The sequence below is a fragment of the Carcharodon carcharias genome, chromosome 16, assembly GCF_017639515.1.
Source record: "Carcharodon carcharias isolate sCarCar2 chromosome 16, sCarCar2.pri, whole genome shotgun sequence".
NCBI classification, from domain to species: Eukaryota; Metazoa; Chordata; class Chondrichthyes; order Lamniformes; family Lamnidae; genus Carcharodon; species Carcharodon carcharias.
In genome coordinates this window covers 25,043,258-25,060,851 of record NC_054482.1, presented here as the reverse complement: position 1 = coordinate 25,060,851, position 17,594 = coordinate 25,043,258, and the positions used below count along the sequence as shown (strand labels likewise).

General features: G+C 43.3%; 1 protein-coding gene across 8 annotated transcripts in view; it reads right to left on the bottom strand.

The window, feature by feature from the left end:
• The window catches only part of ralgps2 (Ral GEF with PH domain and SH3 binding motif 2), a 574,026-nt gene that overhangs the window by 140,820 nt on the left and 415,612 nt on the right, over window positions 1-17,594 (bottom strand). For all 8 annotated transcript variants that reach the window (XR_005945530.1, XR_005945531.1, XM_041208585.1 and 5 more), the window contains 2 exons: window positions 2,630-2,767; window positions 2,434-2,524 (listed from right to left, as the gene is read on the bottom strand). Coding sequence is in view for 6 of the 8 variants with exons in the window: in XM_041208585.1 (XP_041064519.1) it covers window positions 2,434-2,524; window positions 2,630-2,767 (229 nt within the window). In the remaining 2 variants the exon portion in view is untranslated. The remainder of the gene's footprint in view (window positions 1-2,433; window positions 2,525-2,629; window positions 2,768-17,594) is intronic.

Genomic DNA, 17,594 nt, shown 5'->3' with positions numbered 1-17,594 from the left:
TTCTTCAGCCAACTTTTTATCCGAACTGACACTGACCGTCCTATTCCATGGGCCTCAATTTCGTTTCTTAGTCTTTTATGAGGTACTCTGTCAAATGCTTTCAGAGTCCTAGCCAATCATCCCTTAATTAACATTACCCAAATTCATTATTTTGTCATTATATTGCTGTTTTTGGGAGCTTGCTGTGAGCAAATTGGCTGTTTCATTACATTACAATAGCGACTGCACTTCAAAAGTATTTCATTGGCAGTGAAGTATTTGGGGCATGCTGCAGTTGTAAAAGGTGCTAAATAAATTTCTTTCATTCTTTTCTGTGCTGTAATTTCTATGATTTGCTATTGGGCAAGGGAGTGCTTATAAGCATAAGAATTGGTTCCAACATTTGCCAGAGGTTCCTAAACAGCAAAGCAACTAAACTACATAACTCAATTTACTATTCACTGCATTGTGAGTGATTCTGTTTCCTATAGGAAGTGTCTTTTGTTTCATAAAACTTTGAAGCACTGCACGCTTGTTTATCATACAACTATCAATTCATGACAATACAGCACCATTATTTGGTAAGCAAATGAAATAGAGATTTAATTTTTGGAAGAAATGAGAAAGGATGCAGCTACCATCAAATAGTTCAGTACTGAGACAAAAGCAACACAGCAACAGTCTTAGATGATTACATTTGGCACAAGCTATTGAAGGTTAAAATGAATCTGGCATAATTTATCAAGCACAAGGTTCAAGTGATTATTACTTCGTTGACAAATGCTTTGATTTTCTAAATGTGGATATGAATAGATTTTACCTCAGGAGTTCGTAGTTTGTCGAGTTTGGGTCAGGTGAAAATTAAACAAATCTGAATTTTCCCAAACCCATTTTTTGTGATGGTCCAATGCAGGTTTGGGGAAAAAGACGATCAGAACTTCAAAAAAGGTAGACACAGATAAATATTTGAATGCAGACTAATCTAAACCTAAGACACAATCTCTTTGTGTCATAATTCTTGGGATGTTCCACCTTAGCTGTAAGATGATACAGCAATAGCATCCCTCAAAAGGTGTATTCATTCTTTTGAGGTCTCTGAGAATTTGCCTTGTACCTCAGCAGGGATTGCACTTACTTTGGCCACTAAAAATGTAATCACTGTAGCAAATTGTACAAATCCTTATAAATGTAAAATTTATATCTTGCTGGTCTGAGGCAATGGAGCAGAGCCTTTCTTCAGTTAAGTTCTGAAAGGAATTTCTTCAGTCAGGTAACTGTTGCAGACATCTGGGGGAAATGTGTGGGATGATTAACTGACTGAAGTCAACTCTCCATGATCATAAACTCCATTCAGCATAATTGCAACAGAATTTAGTGTTCTGTAAATTTTGAGCCTTTGCTAAACAATGCAACTAAAATATGAGTGTTAATCACTGGGAGGGATGCAACTACAATTATTGCAGATTTCAAAACTGATCAATGCTATCACCAGAGCCTGAATGTGATTTGATTATAAGAAAAATCTTCTTAAGTGCTGGGTCTCAATGACAAATGACAACAGAAACCTTTTCCTGTGAGGATAAAGAAAGAAAGACCTGCATTTATATGGCATATTTTGCAAGTTAAGGATATTCCAATGTGGTTTTTACAATGAAGTAATTGTTTTCACTTTTTTTTAATGTCAGAAACACGGCAGACAATTTGGACACAGTCCGCAATTAGGTAAATGATCAAACCATCTGTTTTAGCTGTTGGTTGTGGGTTAAATGTTTAGCAGGAATATGTGAGAAATCCCAAGCTTTGCTTCAAATAATGGGTGGGATCGTATACGGTCACCTGAAAGTATCTGGGGCATCAGTTTAATATCTCACCTGAAAGACTGCACCCCAACACCACATCATTGCCCTAGTACTGCACAGATGTGCTAAAAATTCTGGAATGGGACTTGAACCCACAGCCTTACGATTTAGATCTGGTTGCTATAAACTGAGCCAAGGGTGACACCTAGTTTGTGACAAAAAAAAATTGAGGAAAAACATCCCATTTACACGAAGCAAAGTTTTCAAAGCAAGTGGCATAGGTGTTTCCTCTGTAGGGTGGCAACATTTATTAATCAGCAAAAATAAATGTGCAACAGAAAGCTGTGTAGCTTGACAATGGTAAGAAAATAAATGGCCTTATGTGCAATTGGTGGAATGTATGTGCATTGGATAATGCTGGCTGTTTTAGCTGGGCTTCATGCTTCAGTGTTCAATTTCTACCCTACTCAAGAGGAATTTGAGCATTCAAAGATTTTATGAAATGCAACAGAGTGGAGTCAGGAAGGTTTATTTTAAGTGGAAGAACATTCCTGTTTATGTTTTAAAAGATTTTAATTCCATTGGACATGAGAAGCACCATCACATGCAATTGTAATAAGAACTTAGGAAAAAACTCAGATGTAAGGAAACCTACTTGTAATTGTCATCTTCAACGAATTTCTGAAGTTCTTCAATATATCTCGCCGAGTTCAAATATTTCTGAACATGAGGCAGCAGAGGAATATCTAAAGAAAATAAAATGCATCGAAGAGTGAAAAATCATCTAATTTAGTCTAGTCTAGTAGCTAGTTTAGGGAATTAAAATTGTGGAATATGCTTAAGTAACTTACCATAATCACAGGACTGCTGAAGATCTGAAATGATTCTCAAAATATTGTTCATTAGATTTGATCTTTGTTCACTTTCAATGATACTGTGTGTGGATGGGTACGCTGAGTCAATGTACGTCAAGTCAGACAAATAAATGCCTGCAAAACATAAAGGTAAAAGAAAAGCATGATGAAAGAAAAGCAAGATGGTCTAAAAATTGATAACCTTAAAAAATAAAATGCTAGAAAAGTTAGGGAATTGATTCCCACACTAAGTAAAACATCACACCTCAAAATGGACTTGCGAGAAACTGCACATTTTATGCACTGGAAGACTTCTTTAAACCTATTATGAAACATGCAAATACTTGCAACCACTAGCCGATCACATGGTCAAAATTCTTTACTGACCTACTGAATCAATTTTTTAAGATATGGGAGATACTTGTGAGGCTGGATTTATTACCCACGATGTTAGGTGATGGTGAGTCGCCTTCTGGAAACAATTGCTTACACAACAGAGTAAGCTTGCTAGGTTATTTCAGAGGACGTTAACTGTTGACAGTAACGTGACCAGGTAGATGTGCCAAGTTAATTTCTCTGAAAGGACACTAATGAACCAGTGTGGCTGTTAAGACAGTCTGACAGATTTTAGAGCCATTTTATTCCTGGGCCAGCCCACAAATGACCTAATTTGCCGAATTTATTTTCACAGCTAGCCGTGGTGGAATTAAACACATAATTGAATTGCTAGTCCTATACCATAACCAAGTCATTACCACACCCATGTTGGTGATCAAAATTCAGAAAATAATTCTGAAAGTAATTGGAATAACGCGATTTGGACTCATGTATACAATTCACAATTTTCTCTATTCTATTGTGAGAAACAAAGTGGAGACAAGTTCCCCAAAGAAAAAGACAACAAAGTCACTCTCAGATTGCTTTCACTCACTTTCCAGAAGCTGATTACAGGGTAGCATGTGAGGTGGAAGTAAGTGTCTGATTTACTGGCATTTGATGGTGTGGGATTGGAAGGCCAAGAGAAAGAAGCAGAAAATATTATTAAAAAGCATCATGGGATCAAATTGAAAGTTCCTGAAAAATTGGCACAGGATTGATCTGCATGATTAACCCAGGCCAACTTCATGCGACCTACTCATTAGCATTATTTCTGTACACAGCCAGCACTAAATGTGCTATTCATTGATTGCACGCACCAGCACGGGGTGTCAAAATGTTGAAAGGTAGACTGCTCTGCTTAAAGCTAGCTTGCACCCCTTTTTTTTGTGGCTGGAATTTGTGCAAGAAGTGAATTTGACCTGGGAAACAGTGAACCAAGGGACAACATGAGAGACAATGAACTCCAAAGTTTTGCGACATTGCAGTGGAGGTCTTGAAGGAAGAGGTGGAAAAGAGGGACAATGTCCTGTATCTGCAGGCAGCCAGAATGAACTTCTGAAAGCATTGGAACAAATATGCATAGATGTCAATGCTGGGGGTCTAGCTCCAAGAAACCTGTAGGCAGTGTCACAAAAAGTTCAATGACCCCAACAAGTGATGACAATCAGTGAATGCATCTTCAAATGGTACATTGTACCAGCCTCAACCATTCCATGATTCACCACAACCCCATCACTCAACTATCTACAATTTCCATCAATCAGGAATCATAGCTAAGATTTATGTGCTCCACCGTTACACGCTTAGCAGTGCTGCAAATCTCACACCCACATCTTGCAGCCTGTACACAGTTCCAGCTATTCATCATGACAGCCACATCATCCAAGCAGGTTGCTTAACGCTTCCCTCTCCCATACATGACAAGGTGGTGCACAACCAGAGGCAGCATGAATAAAGCAAACAGGCCTGGCCTGTCTGCAGTTCTTAACTCTCATGGAAGAGACAGTGCTGGCCATGACAACTGACATTGTTGAGGTCGTGGCCAGCGAGGTGGATGAAATTATTGAAGGTGACAGTATCCTCATACCTAACCCTTTTTCTCACATTCCATTTCACCCTCAATCCACAATTTCTTCTGACTTTCAAGCTGCAGATCGTGTAAGCACGCACTTCTTACTTCTATCCCTCCCCTCAACAGAATGTTTTCCTTCTGCCTTTTATCTTGCAGATACCATGAACTGCAACCTGCACGTGTTGGATGATCACAAAGAAGATAGTGATGATGAAGGCACACCCTGACTTGATTTCATACCCTCAGCCACCAGCTCATACAATGACAATATGATAACTTAACACAGGGCTTTGCGCATAGCTTGGAGCCCATTCTTTCCAGCATGGAAGTGGCAGCCAACTCACATTTGGAAGCCAAACCATGATGTAGTGACTGCCAGCTGATGTCTCAGATTCCACTGCAGCACAAGCAGCTTCCATGAAAAGCTTGAGTGCAACAGTGGAAGCTTTGACTTAAGTCAAGCAAGGTCAGCTTGCTACCTTTATGACTGTGGGTACCAGTGTTTAAATGGTCTAACAGGGTTGTCAAAGCTATCCAGCAGTCTGTCATCTAACAGATTAGCAAGATTGTTGAGGCACCACCCTGGGGGATTGGAGCATGAATCTTCTGTCCTCCTGCACAACGACAGTATTTATGCTTCCACTCTTCCAGTGCCCTTGCTGAATCTCATCAACCAGCCGGCCAGCCAGCCCACAATGCTGCTACCTATGCTGAGATGGTGTACTCTGAAGCTGGCCTCCCTCCAGTCATGCTGCAGCCACTTCGATGGTGGAACACTTTGTAGGTGCTGTAGGACAAGAAAAGTACATAGAAGACAGGCACTAAGGAATGCACAAGGATGATTAATTTAATTGCATATGCAGTATGGTAAGATTTCACTTATAAATTGGGTTTGCAATTTTTGTTTGTGGTGCCTTTCAGGCCAGGAGGACGCTGTGATGATCAGTAACAGAAGGAAGGTAAGGAGTGTGGGACTGTTGGTGAATTGCTATTGCACTCAAATTAAGTCTTCATAGACAGCCTGGACATAAAGGCTGTCCAGATTGCCTCCTTCTTTCCTCCTCGTGCTCCTGCTCTCCTGAAATTCGGTGGCAAGGGCTATCCTGATAGCTATGTTGTAAAGTATGCAGCAGACCAATCTTGAGAACTGCTCAGCCAAGTACTGCAGGGTTTCTCTAAAGCAGACCAGGGAGTGGAACTTTTGTTTCACAACACCAACGGTCTACTCTATCTCATTTCTTGTAGCATCATGGCTCTCACTATATGCAAGCAGCATAGCGGTGTGTAGATTATGAATGAGAGTTATGTTGACTTTGTCACCCAGTAGCTACTCTTTGGTTTGCCATGATAGCTAAAATTCAGCTGGCAAAGTAGACAGCTGCAAAATGAAGACATCATAACTGCTGCCAATATACCTCTCATTCACTCACATGGTCACACACTAGCTGAACAATGAGGAAGTGGAATCCCTTTCGGTTCTGGTACATGGCAGAGTTGACATGTCGCATCTGCAAAGTGGCATGTGTGCAGTCAGTGGCGCCTTGCAAATCTCATGGTCCCTTTGACTGTTTGTCCCTGCTGAGAGAGAATGAAATGTAGTTAGCTCTCTTGGAACAGACAGCCTCAGTGACCTTGCTTATGCAAAAGTGGATGGCAAACTGCAAGATGTTGCGAAAATCTCCAGTTCCAGCCTCGAAGATGTCAGACACAAAGGTTCATCACCACAGTCACCTTTAACATCACAGTCACTTGCAATGCCCTTGCCCTGCTCTGAGGTTGCAGATGTGACTGTTGAAGTTGGCGGATTTCAGTGAGGAGGTCCTTATTTAATCGTAAATGCCTCCCACATTGATTCAAGTAGGAGAAATACTCCCTGAACACTAATATGGCCTCCTGTTGAGAGCCTGTCTTCACCATTCTCCTCCCTCTTCCACCAGCTTGTCCAGTTCTGTGTGGCATCTGCTCATTCTTTCAGGGGAAGGCCTAATAAAATCATTAACAGCAGTTGTTTGATTGAAATACTGTACAAGCAATTAACATTATCTGCTATTTTACTTGTATTAAGTACAAACTGCAAGTGGGAGAGATATTCCAAAATACAAATTCATAGAATCATAAAATGATACAGGGCAGGAGGAGGACATTGGGCCATTGTGGCTGTGGCGGCTCATTGGCAGCGTATCAAATTAATCTCACTCCCTTGCTTTATCCCTCGTCAAATTATCCTTTTCCTTTCAAGTATTTATCCATGTACCTTTTGAATTCTACTATTGGATCTGTTTCCAGCACCCTTTCAGGCAATGCATTTTAATCAAAAAAACTCGCTATGTAAAAAAATGATTCATGTCGATACTGGTTTTTTCTTCCAATCACCTTAATTCAGTATTCTCTGGAAACTGACTCCTCGAAACAGTTTCTCTTTATTTACTCTATCAAAATGATTTTAAAGACTTCTATCAAATCTCCTCTTACCCCTTCTCTTCTCTAAGAAGAGCAACCCCAATTTCTCCAGCCTAACCACATAACTGAAGTCTCCCATCTTGAGTACCATTCCTCTGCACCCTCTCTAATAATGGTATATTAATTGTATTTGATTGTAAGCACATGGGGGGTATTAACTGGGGATTCACTTGTGCTCCTATAAATGGGAACAGACTAAATGGTGATTGTTGAGTGAGGGGATCCATGTTTGTAATGTGTATCTCTGTAAATAAATGCTTACAAAATTATGTAGATCGACTCCAGTTCTATTCTTTACCATTTGGCTTTCTGGAATATAACATTTAAAATCTTGATATCTTTTCTAAAGTGTGATGCCCAGAACTAATATAATATTCCAGCTGAGACCTAACCAGTATTGAGCATTACTTGCTTGCTTTCATACTCTATTCCTCCATTCATGGAGCCAAGGGTCCCAAAATGGATTTTTATCCACTTTCTCAAACTTTCCAGCTACCTTCAAAGATTTGTGTATATATATTAACCAGGTCACTTTGCTCTTGCACCCTCTTTAAAATTGTATTATTTGATTCATATTGCCTCTCCTCATTCTTCTTACAAAATTACATCACGCCACACTTCTCTGCATTAAATTTCATCGGTCATGTGTATGTCCATTTCACCTGTCGTTTTTAAAAGATTTTCACAGGATATGGGCATCTCTGGCTAGGCCAGCATTTATTGCCTATCCCAAATAGCCCTTGAGAAGTTGGTGCTGAACTGCCTTCTTGAACCGCTGCAGTCCATGTGGTACATCCACAGTGCTGGTTGGGAGGGAGTTCGAGGATTTTGACCCAGTGACAGTAAAGGAATGGCAATATAGTTCCAAGTCAGCATGGTGTGTGGCTTGCACGTGGAGGTGTTCCCGTGCATCTGGTGCCCTTGTTCTTCTAGGTGGTAGCTGTCATTGTGCTGTCGAAGAAGGTGAGTTCCCGCAGTGCGTCTTGTAGATGGTACACATTGCTGCCACTTGGCATTGGTGGTGGAGTGAGTGAATGTCTAAGATAGTGGATGGGGTTCCAATCAGGTGGGCTACTTTGTCCTGGATGGTGTCAAACGTCTTGAGTGTTGTTGGAACTGCACTCATCTGGGTAAATGGGGAGTATTGCATCACACTCCTAACTTGCACCTTGTAGATGGTAGACAGGCTTTAGGGAGTCAGGAGGTGAGTTACTCTCTGCAGAATTCCCAGCCTCTGACCTGCTCTTGTAGCCCCAGTATTTATATGGTTGGTCCAGTTCAGTTTCTGGTCAATGGCAACCCCCAGGATGTTGACAGTGGGGGATTCAGCGATAGTAATGCTATTTAATGTAAAGGGGAGATGGTTTGATTCTCTCAACGGAGGTGGTCATTGCCTGGCATTTGTGTGGCATGAATGTTACTTGCCACTTGTCAGCCCAAGCCTCAGTGTTGTCCAGATCTTGCTGCGTATGGGCACGGACTGCTTCAGTATCTGAAGTGTTGCGAATGGTGCTGAACATTGTGCAATCATCAGCCAACATCCCCGCTTCTAACCTTAAGACATTGATGAAGCAGCTGAAGATGGTTGGGCCTAGGACACTATCCTGAGGAACTCCTGAGTGATGTCCAGGAACAAGATAGTTGTGGTTGTTGGAGGTCAATCATCTTCCTTTGTGCTAGGCATGACATCCTGATGTCTGTTAGCATCCTCCTCATGTTAATCACATTTCTGAGTGCCGTAGCATGCAGTAATTAGACCTGTATACCCAAGTACAGATAATTAATATATATCAAGAAGAGCAGTGGCCCGAATACCAACCTCTGGGGAACACCAATGTATACTTAACTCTACTCTGTAAAAACAACCATTCACTACTGCTCTCTGCCTCTATCCTTTAGTTTATTTTTTATCCATCCTGCTCCATTCCTTTAATTCCGTAGGATTTTATTTTGTTAATAAGTATTATTTTGGCTAAATTGACACAACACACATAACATCATTTGCACTACAACAAAAGTAAAATACTGTAGACACTAGAAACCTGAAATAAAAACAGAAAGGGCAGAATTTTTCCCTCGGATGGCGGGTGGGCACCACCAGCTCGGCGGTGGGCGCACAGCCGACCCCTGCCACCAAAACGGGGCCTGCCGCCATTTTGAGTGGGCAGGCCAATTAAGGCATGCCCAGCAGCTATGTACTTCCTGTGTGGGCTGTGGAGGGATTCCCCATCTGTCAAAGTGCACTCTTTCGCGCATGCGCACGAAAGAGCACACTGCTCCCTGAGGCAAAGTCCTGTCTCAGGAAGATTACTGACAGGTAAGAAAAGTCAAAAAATAGTGAAATATTAAAATTAACATGTCCCCCTTATGTGACAATGTCACATGAGATGGGACATGTTTATAAGGAACACATAAAGTTTATTAAACTTTTAAAAAATGGACGTGAAACTTCATCCGGCCAATGGATGAAGTTTCATGAATAATCTGGAGCCTGCTGGGGATCCTGGCCTGCCTGCCACCCTTAAGCTTGGACGGGCAGGTCTTTAATTATCTTAATTAGCCTGTCAACGGCCTCAATTGGCCACTGACAGGTTGGCGGGTGGACAGCTGATTTTGCTGTCCGCCCGCCTTCCTAAAAATTTAAAGGGACCCCAAATCGCCGAAGGGAAAATCCTGGCCAAAAGTTTGGAAATACTCAGCAGGTCTGGGAGCATCTGCAGAGAGAGTTAACATTTTAGGTCAAGGACATTTCTTCACAATTTTGAACAAAGGTCCTTCACTTGAAATATCAATTATTTTCCTCTCCATAAATGCTGCCAGACCTGCTGAGTATTTCCAGCATTTTATGTTTTTATATCAATACCACTATCATCATCAACCTTCTCCGTTACTTCAACAAAAAGCTCAATGAAGTTAGTCAAACACGATATGCTTTTATCAAATCTGTGTTGAATTTTATTTATTTACTATAATTTTCTCAATGCCATTGAATTGTTCCCAGGGATTATTGTCTCTCAAAGTTTTCCTACCACCAATGTAAGACTGACAGGTCTGTAGTTGCCACGGCTCTCCCACTCCCTTTTATTGGGCTTGCTTTCACCACCCTTTCAGCAAGTTCACTTCAGATCATAACAACCTCATTGTGTAAATGACTCTATGACTTTAAAAAATATCTTCCTTGTGTCATCTCTGCATTTGCAATTCTATAGTCTTCAGGCACTCTTCCATACCCAAAGAGGATCCAAAGACTGGGGGCCCAAGCTTCTGCATTTTCCTCCCTTACACCCTCAGTAACCTAGAATGCATTTCATCCAGACTGGGTCACTTTATTTTACTTTGAAGATTGCTGAAGTTTAAGTACCCCCTCTTTACTTTTAACATATCCAATGTCACTACAGCCTCCTCCTTAAATACTGCATTAGCAGCTTCCTTTTCCTTACTTTCCCACATTACAACAGTGACTACTTAAGTATTTAATTGGTTGTGAAGTGCTTTAAGGCATTCTGAGGTCTTGAAAGGTGCCCTTAAATGCAAGATTTTCTTTCGAGTGAAGACAGATGCAAAGTATTCATACACCTCAGTCATGACCTCAACCTCTGCAGATCTCTTTATTGGTCCTTATTCTGCCCCATCTTCCTTTCAATATCCTTTCATTAAGCATGTGTTTACAAAAGACTTTTGGGTTCCCTTTAAAGTTAGCCACTGATTTATTCTCATTCTCTTTGCCCCTCTTACTCTCTTTTTTAGATGTCCTCTATTACTATATTCAGCTTGGCTGACTACTGTATTATGAACCTCAAAAATACAATAATTATCCTGTGTTTTTACAAGAGAAAATCTCATAATTGACTTGCAGTCAAAAAAACGTGATTACTGCAGCTGGATCAGAATAGGTTTGCTTTTACTAATATGACAGCACATGGCTGGGTCTACAAAGAGTTGACCAACACACTGTGTACATATGATCAATGAAAGGGGTAATCTGCATTTATATAGTGCCTTTCATGACCTCGGGATGCTCCAAAGCTTTTTAGAGCTAAATTAGTCCTTTTGAAGTGTAGTCACTGTTGTAGGAAATGGTCAATTGATATTTATGGGGGCATCTCCAAGAATGCTTCCTATTTTTGTAAAAAAAAATTCATAACAGTAGAGCCAAGTTTTGTTGATCCAAGGATAATCTTATATATGACTTAAAAAAGCAGAAGTTTATTTGGTTGGACCATTTTTTAACTGGCCCAAGAAAATCACCATCTTGAATATGGACAAAATGGATGGAATGGAAGGAATCAACTTTATCTGATCCATATTCAGCTATTCCACAAGATAAGGTCCCACTCATCTCAATAATATCAGATATAATACCCTCTTGGTAAACTTGCTACTGTCAGACAGGTACGGACAATCAACAGAGGGGCTTAAAGGTGTCCGCAAGGGATACTTCTGTTCTGGGCCAATGTTGTCCATCCTGCTTGATGTTTCTAAACTTGGGGTGTGGTCTCTGAGCCATAAAAAGGCAGATATCTTACTGCACAGGTGTAGAAAAGGTAAGTTGTAATTTTGTAGGATTATTTTAAAATTGTTCTTTCTTGTAGCTTGGTTTCTACTTTTTCTCCAGAACTGTTTAGTAATTTGACTTATTGGTTTCAGGGAAGCCTGTAATACGCAGCTGAAACATTTCCACACATTCAATTTTTGAAAGGGACGAAACCTGACAAAGGAAAGTCACATGATGTCTCGCAATATTCTGATGAGCTTCTTTATTCAAGCATTACATCAGAATTCAGAAGACGATAGGCGAACAAAAATAGCAACACAAGTACGTGTCTGTTAAATTTTGCTTTGTAGAAAAAGAAGTCAGTGCTGCGAGCCAACAGGCCGCAAAATTGTATGTGTTAGATAAAAAAAACCCATGTGTACCAAGGGTCACTTTTTCATTATGAAAACAGCATTATACACAGCACAAGACAGCAGCAGTGACAAGGACAGAAGTACAAGTAGAGCCTGCCAGAATAGATGACACAGCAACTGACCATTTCCCATACCATCATTTATCAAATTTGAGAGGCATTTCTTCAATCTTTTAGTCCTATTAATCACAGAAAAGTTTGACAGAAATTCCAAACTTAAAAGTTTTTTTTAAAACATCAAAAAAAATTTCTTCCCTCCAATGAAAAAAGCTACCTTTGTTTTCTACTTAAAGGAAGTTTGCTAATCCTAATTTTTCCATTTATAAGTATCAAAGGAAAATAATGCCTCACATTGTAATATAATTTTTTCTTATGCCATTTAGAATACTATTAGATCATAATCGTGTACTGATCATTTAATCATTCTAACCTCAATGGCAGCCAACAAATGAAACATCTGCAAATTGGCTTGCCTGGGCCTTGCATCAAATGACCATACCCAAGATTACCAGGGCCATGAATGATTGTCCATATACCAGATTTAACAGAGCAACGTGCACAAAGCCAGAAAACAAGAGACTTGAGCATTGAGCCATTTGCATGTTTTAAGGTCTCAAAAGTCGATGTCACTGAAGGGTTAAAACGTACCCTTCCAAATTAAGAATATTGTAGATCACTCCAGATTATGCCCGAATAGAATGTTAAATTGCAAGAGTTAGTGACATTTGGATGAGATAATTTTCAGAACAATTAACTTCTTATAATGCGTTCACAAGAAATGCTGGGAAAACAATTTGTGAAAACAATCAAAAATTTGACACCACTTAGTTTTAGAAACATGGTCCAAATAATACATCCATTTGCATTGCAAATTTCTCTGGTTTCTGGGATGCAGTATAAAACGAAAATAAATTAGATTAATCTAAGAAAAGTTTATGCAATCATTGAATGATAAGGATAATTTATACGAATATACTAAAATTCAGGCAGGAATATAGGAATGGATAGAAATAGAAAAAAACTACTGCATCCATGTTGCTCACGTTCATTTGAAAATGAAGAAACACTGTTGCATTTTTCATACCCCCTAATCATATCTGGAATGTAAGGACCAGAAGAGATCATTACTGCCATTCTTTCAAACCTTTAAAATTCGTAAATTATTCATATCAAATTTAGAAAACGCTGCATGTTTGTTTTTCTATTGTAGTGGATGAGAATTCAATGTGCTGATTTACAGTGAAATAAATGGGTGGGGCCATTATTATTTTCATACAGGTTTTTGCACAAGTGCTGTAAATTATGCGATTAGTAACAATGCAATAAATAACATCTATTAAAATGTGATTTTTTACTGCAGATAAATGCTTTAAAGTTACACGAAGTGTCTCAAATAGGGTCAAGCAGCTGAACACAGCTTCTCAAATTTTTCATGCCAACAGATTTTTGCAGTGCTGATGAAAGAATTTACAGACCCTGACAGGAAAATGTTTTACTGAATGTTCCTCTTGTTTTAATTAGTTAGTTAAAAACATGTTCTCCTTTTCCTCACTGTGAACTTTTTCAATTCTCTTTTCATGAAGGGGTTGTTTCCATGGGGCTGGGCATCTTCTTGTACCTTGCTCAGAGATGCCTAACAGGCTATGGGCAGAATTTTCCGAGCCCACTGGCAGCAGGTGTGATAGGTGGCATGCATGGAAAACATGGCGCGACCTGCTTCACGACAGCATGAAGGCAGGTCGCAATTGTCTGCTCAGCCACCAACAGCGGGCCGCGTTTCCCAGCATCAGTCGGCAGGGAGCTAATTGTAATACATCAGCATATAACTGAAAGGCCATCCTTCCAGGCTCTTGGAACTCCTCCATATCATCCGTCCACGTCAGCGTGAAAGCATACCAACATGTTTCATAACAATACGCAGGCGACATGCACTTGGCAGCCTTCACTTTGGGGGAACCGAGGTGAGTGAGCAGTAGCATTCTCCACAGCTCGCCTGTTGTTTACAGGTCTCAGGGGCACCGAGAGCAACTGATATCTGGCCCCGGAGGCGGCTGCTGAGAGGGGGTGTGGGGGGGGATTCCGGAGTCAAGTGCTGGCCAGCCCCGGAGGCGATTGCTGAGGGGGCAGGTGTCCGGGGGCAAGTGCTGGCCGGCCTCAGTGGCAACTGCTGAGGGGGCAGGTGTCCGGGGGAAAGTGCTGGCCAGCCTCGGAGGCGATCGTTGTCAGTGGGGCAGTCGGGTCAAGTGCTGCCCTGATGCTGCATCCCACATACAGGCAATCGAGGTGGGGGGCAGGGTAAATGGGGAAAGTGGCCATGCATTAGGGACACTTGTATAAACTGACCATGCCTCTGCAACTGAGACAGATCAGGCGCAGCCACAGTGAGAGGATTGGGGTTGGGCTCTTAGCCTGCCCGCCAACGCAAGCAATGCGGAGGCACCAAAGGGCCACCAAGCTCTCCTTATTTACACCAACCCCCGCCCTCCCACCCAGCCAGCACAGACTTCGAGTCCACCACCACTTTATTGCATGGAACAGCTGGAGTGCACACGTTGTACAATCTCCTTGCCAATGCTAGTCATGGAGCAGCCACTGCTGGAGGCGCTCACAGCCCCTTGCAATCCCAGAATCCTGGTTTGGACTAGTATCCCCCATGTCGCGGATTGACGGGGCAGCCATGTGGCGCACTCATCTCTGGTCATCCGAAGGGTGACCAGCACTGTCTGGGAAGCGTTAAGGGGTGGTCACACAGGGCCAGGGTAGGTGCTAAGTACAGCCATGATAACCAAGTCTCTCTTTCTCTCTCTTTCATGCTTCAGGAGGACGACATCAGGATCATGGATACTGGTGACCTAGCTGTATCCCTGATGGCCTACAGAGATCGTAGAAGACTGATGAGAGAATGACTGAGGCTCCTGGCTGCGCAATGGCAGGAGCAGCAACCGCATGAAGAAGGGGTAGCAGGAGCTCCTGCACAAGCTGCCCAGGAGCGACAGCGAGCTGTAGCTGGTTGGCGCCTAGCGACACCCAGGATCTACAGATGCTGCCTGCCATTCCTGCAGATCACTGAGAACCAGTTTCGCCAACGACTGCGCATGTCTAGGGACCTGGTGGTTCACATCTGCCTCTTACCGCAGGATTTGGCATCAAGGGGACATGGAGGGCATCCACTGCCAGTGGCTGTGAAAGTGACCATGGCGCTCAATTTCTATGCCAGTGGCTCATTTCAGGGCTCCACAGGTGACCTCTGTGGAATTTCACAATCCGCACCCACAAATGCATCCACGAGGTCACGGATGCCATCTTCTCCACGGCACACAACTTTGTGCATTTCATTCGGGACCGGAAAAGCCAGGATGCAAGGGCCATCGGATTCGTCCTGTCCTTGAGATTCCCACAGGTACAGGGTGCAATTGACTGCACCCATGTGGCACTCAGGTCTCCGTTGTTACATTTGGCAAGGGCTTCCACTCACTGAATGTGCAGCTGGTAAGCGACCACCAGAAACGCATCCTGCAGATGTGCACACGGTTTCCAGGGAGTGCGCACAATGCCTACATCCTGAATCACTTGCAGATCCCTGCAGTCTTCCAGGATCCACAGAGGCTGCAGGGTTGGCTCCTTGGGGACATGGGCTACCCGCAGAGGCCGTGGCTGATGACACTCATGTGGCAGCCTCAGACTGCAGCAGAGCGACGCTATAATGAGGCTCATGCAGCAGCTCGCAACTTGGTGGAGCAGACCATCTGGATGCCGAAGATGTGCTTCTGGTGCCTGGACTGATCTGGTGGAGCCCTGCAATACAGTCTGTAGAGGTGTCGTGCATCATCGTCGTCTGCAGCGCCCTTTACAAACTGGCGCTGCAACGGGGAGAGGAGCTGGCTGAGGAGGAGTTGGAGGAGCTGCACTAATCCTCCAATGTGGAGGACTCCGACCGGGATGAGGTCCTTGGTGGTGATGATGACAGGGATGAGGCTCTTGCACTGGCTAGATGAGGCAGGCGCGCTCAGGAGGCCCTCATAGTTGCCAGGTTTGTGGAGGATAATGACGACATGCAGTGAGGTGTCCCAATAGATCCTCACATCGCAGTTGTGAACGTTTGACTCTAGTCTGGCTTATGGCAGTGCCAATACCCTCTGTGAGAATGCTCCTGTATTGGAGATGCAGTGGAGGCCCTAATTGTTGCTCAATTCCAGGACGATGATGACAACATGCAGTGAGCACACTCCATAGATCTTCACATGGCCTTTGAGAATGTCTGACTCCTGTCTGGCCGAGGGCAGCTTGCTTGTGTTCTATGATCAGCGCCATCTCAGAGATGCAGCCATGAAAATTTAGATGCATCTGATACTGTGTCATCCTTCAGCACCTCAGCCCTTTAGAAGCTGGAGCACAGCATCACTGATCGCATACGCTGGTGTGATGGGGGCCAGCCCCACCTTAAAGGTGCTGAGAGCGCACAGAGAGAATGAGAACACTCTGTGGCGCCTGTCCACTACATTCTGGCAGCAATGAGCAGCATTGCCAAGGTGCAGGTATCAGTAATGTTTCCAAGGACTGTGAGGCTGGACCATCACTGTGGTCTGAAGGCTGCACAGAGCACATGGAAGAAGCCCTGGATTGAGACACCTACCTTTACCTTGTGCAGAAAGGTTCACATCTGAGTGACAAGAACATTGCTCATCAGTACAACGAGCCACAGGCAGGGATGCATTCTTAGGAGTTTATTGACAATAGTGAACAAGAGTGAATCAAGACCCATGCCCAGGCTATGCAACTACTTTCACCTAACTTTCCTAACCTTGCTGCTGCGTCTTGGTGCTCCCCGGACATCCACAGCAGAGGTGGAGGTAGCCTGCTGATGTGACGTCCTGTCTGTGATGACTTTGGCGGGTGTCCTCTGGAGGGCCAAGACCTGGAAGGCCCCAGCCTGCTTTTGGGGTCCTGCAGCATGGCAGTGGCACCTTCCTCGGCCTGTGAAGCTGGAGCTGTGGAGGTCACAGGAAGAGGGGATTTGGATGGGCCAGTCACTCCCAGAGTCATCTGGGTTGATGGCCCTGGAGCATGCATCTGCCGATCCTCCTCCCGATGGGTGCCTGAGGGCATCTGGCTCACTCAGTGAGCAGAAGGGGTAGCTGGAGTTAGATCGAGCTGCCCAGCACCCCTCTCACTTACACACTTTTGGAGGCCAACTATGGCATCAGCGATAGAGCTCAGCCCGTGCTGCAGTGCAGGAGTGACGTCCTGGACCAAAGTCTCCATGGCGGCCACCATCCCACCAGTGTTGACCTTAGTGTGTTGCAATGCTGGTGCTATCACCTCAGCCTGAAGACGGGTGGACTCCTCCATTGAGCCATGCAATCTGAGGAGTGCAGCGGACATCCTTTCCTGATGTTCCCTAGCTTGCCTTTGCAGCTCTAGCAAATGTGACATGACCGAGTCCAGGGGCTTGTCATCTGATTCAGACTCAGCAACGGTCTGGTCTCCAGTAGTCCTCCGAGTGCTGGGGGCCTGGGAATTCCCTGCCTCCACCTGCTATGGATCAGCAAGTGCTATTTGCTCACCAGATTGTGATCCCAAGGTTACTCTAATGGAAACATCAAGGGGAGATAATTAATGCTTGGCAGTGGCCTGTAAAAGAGGA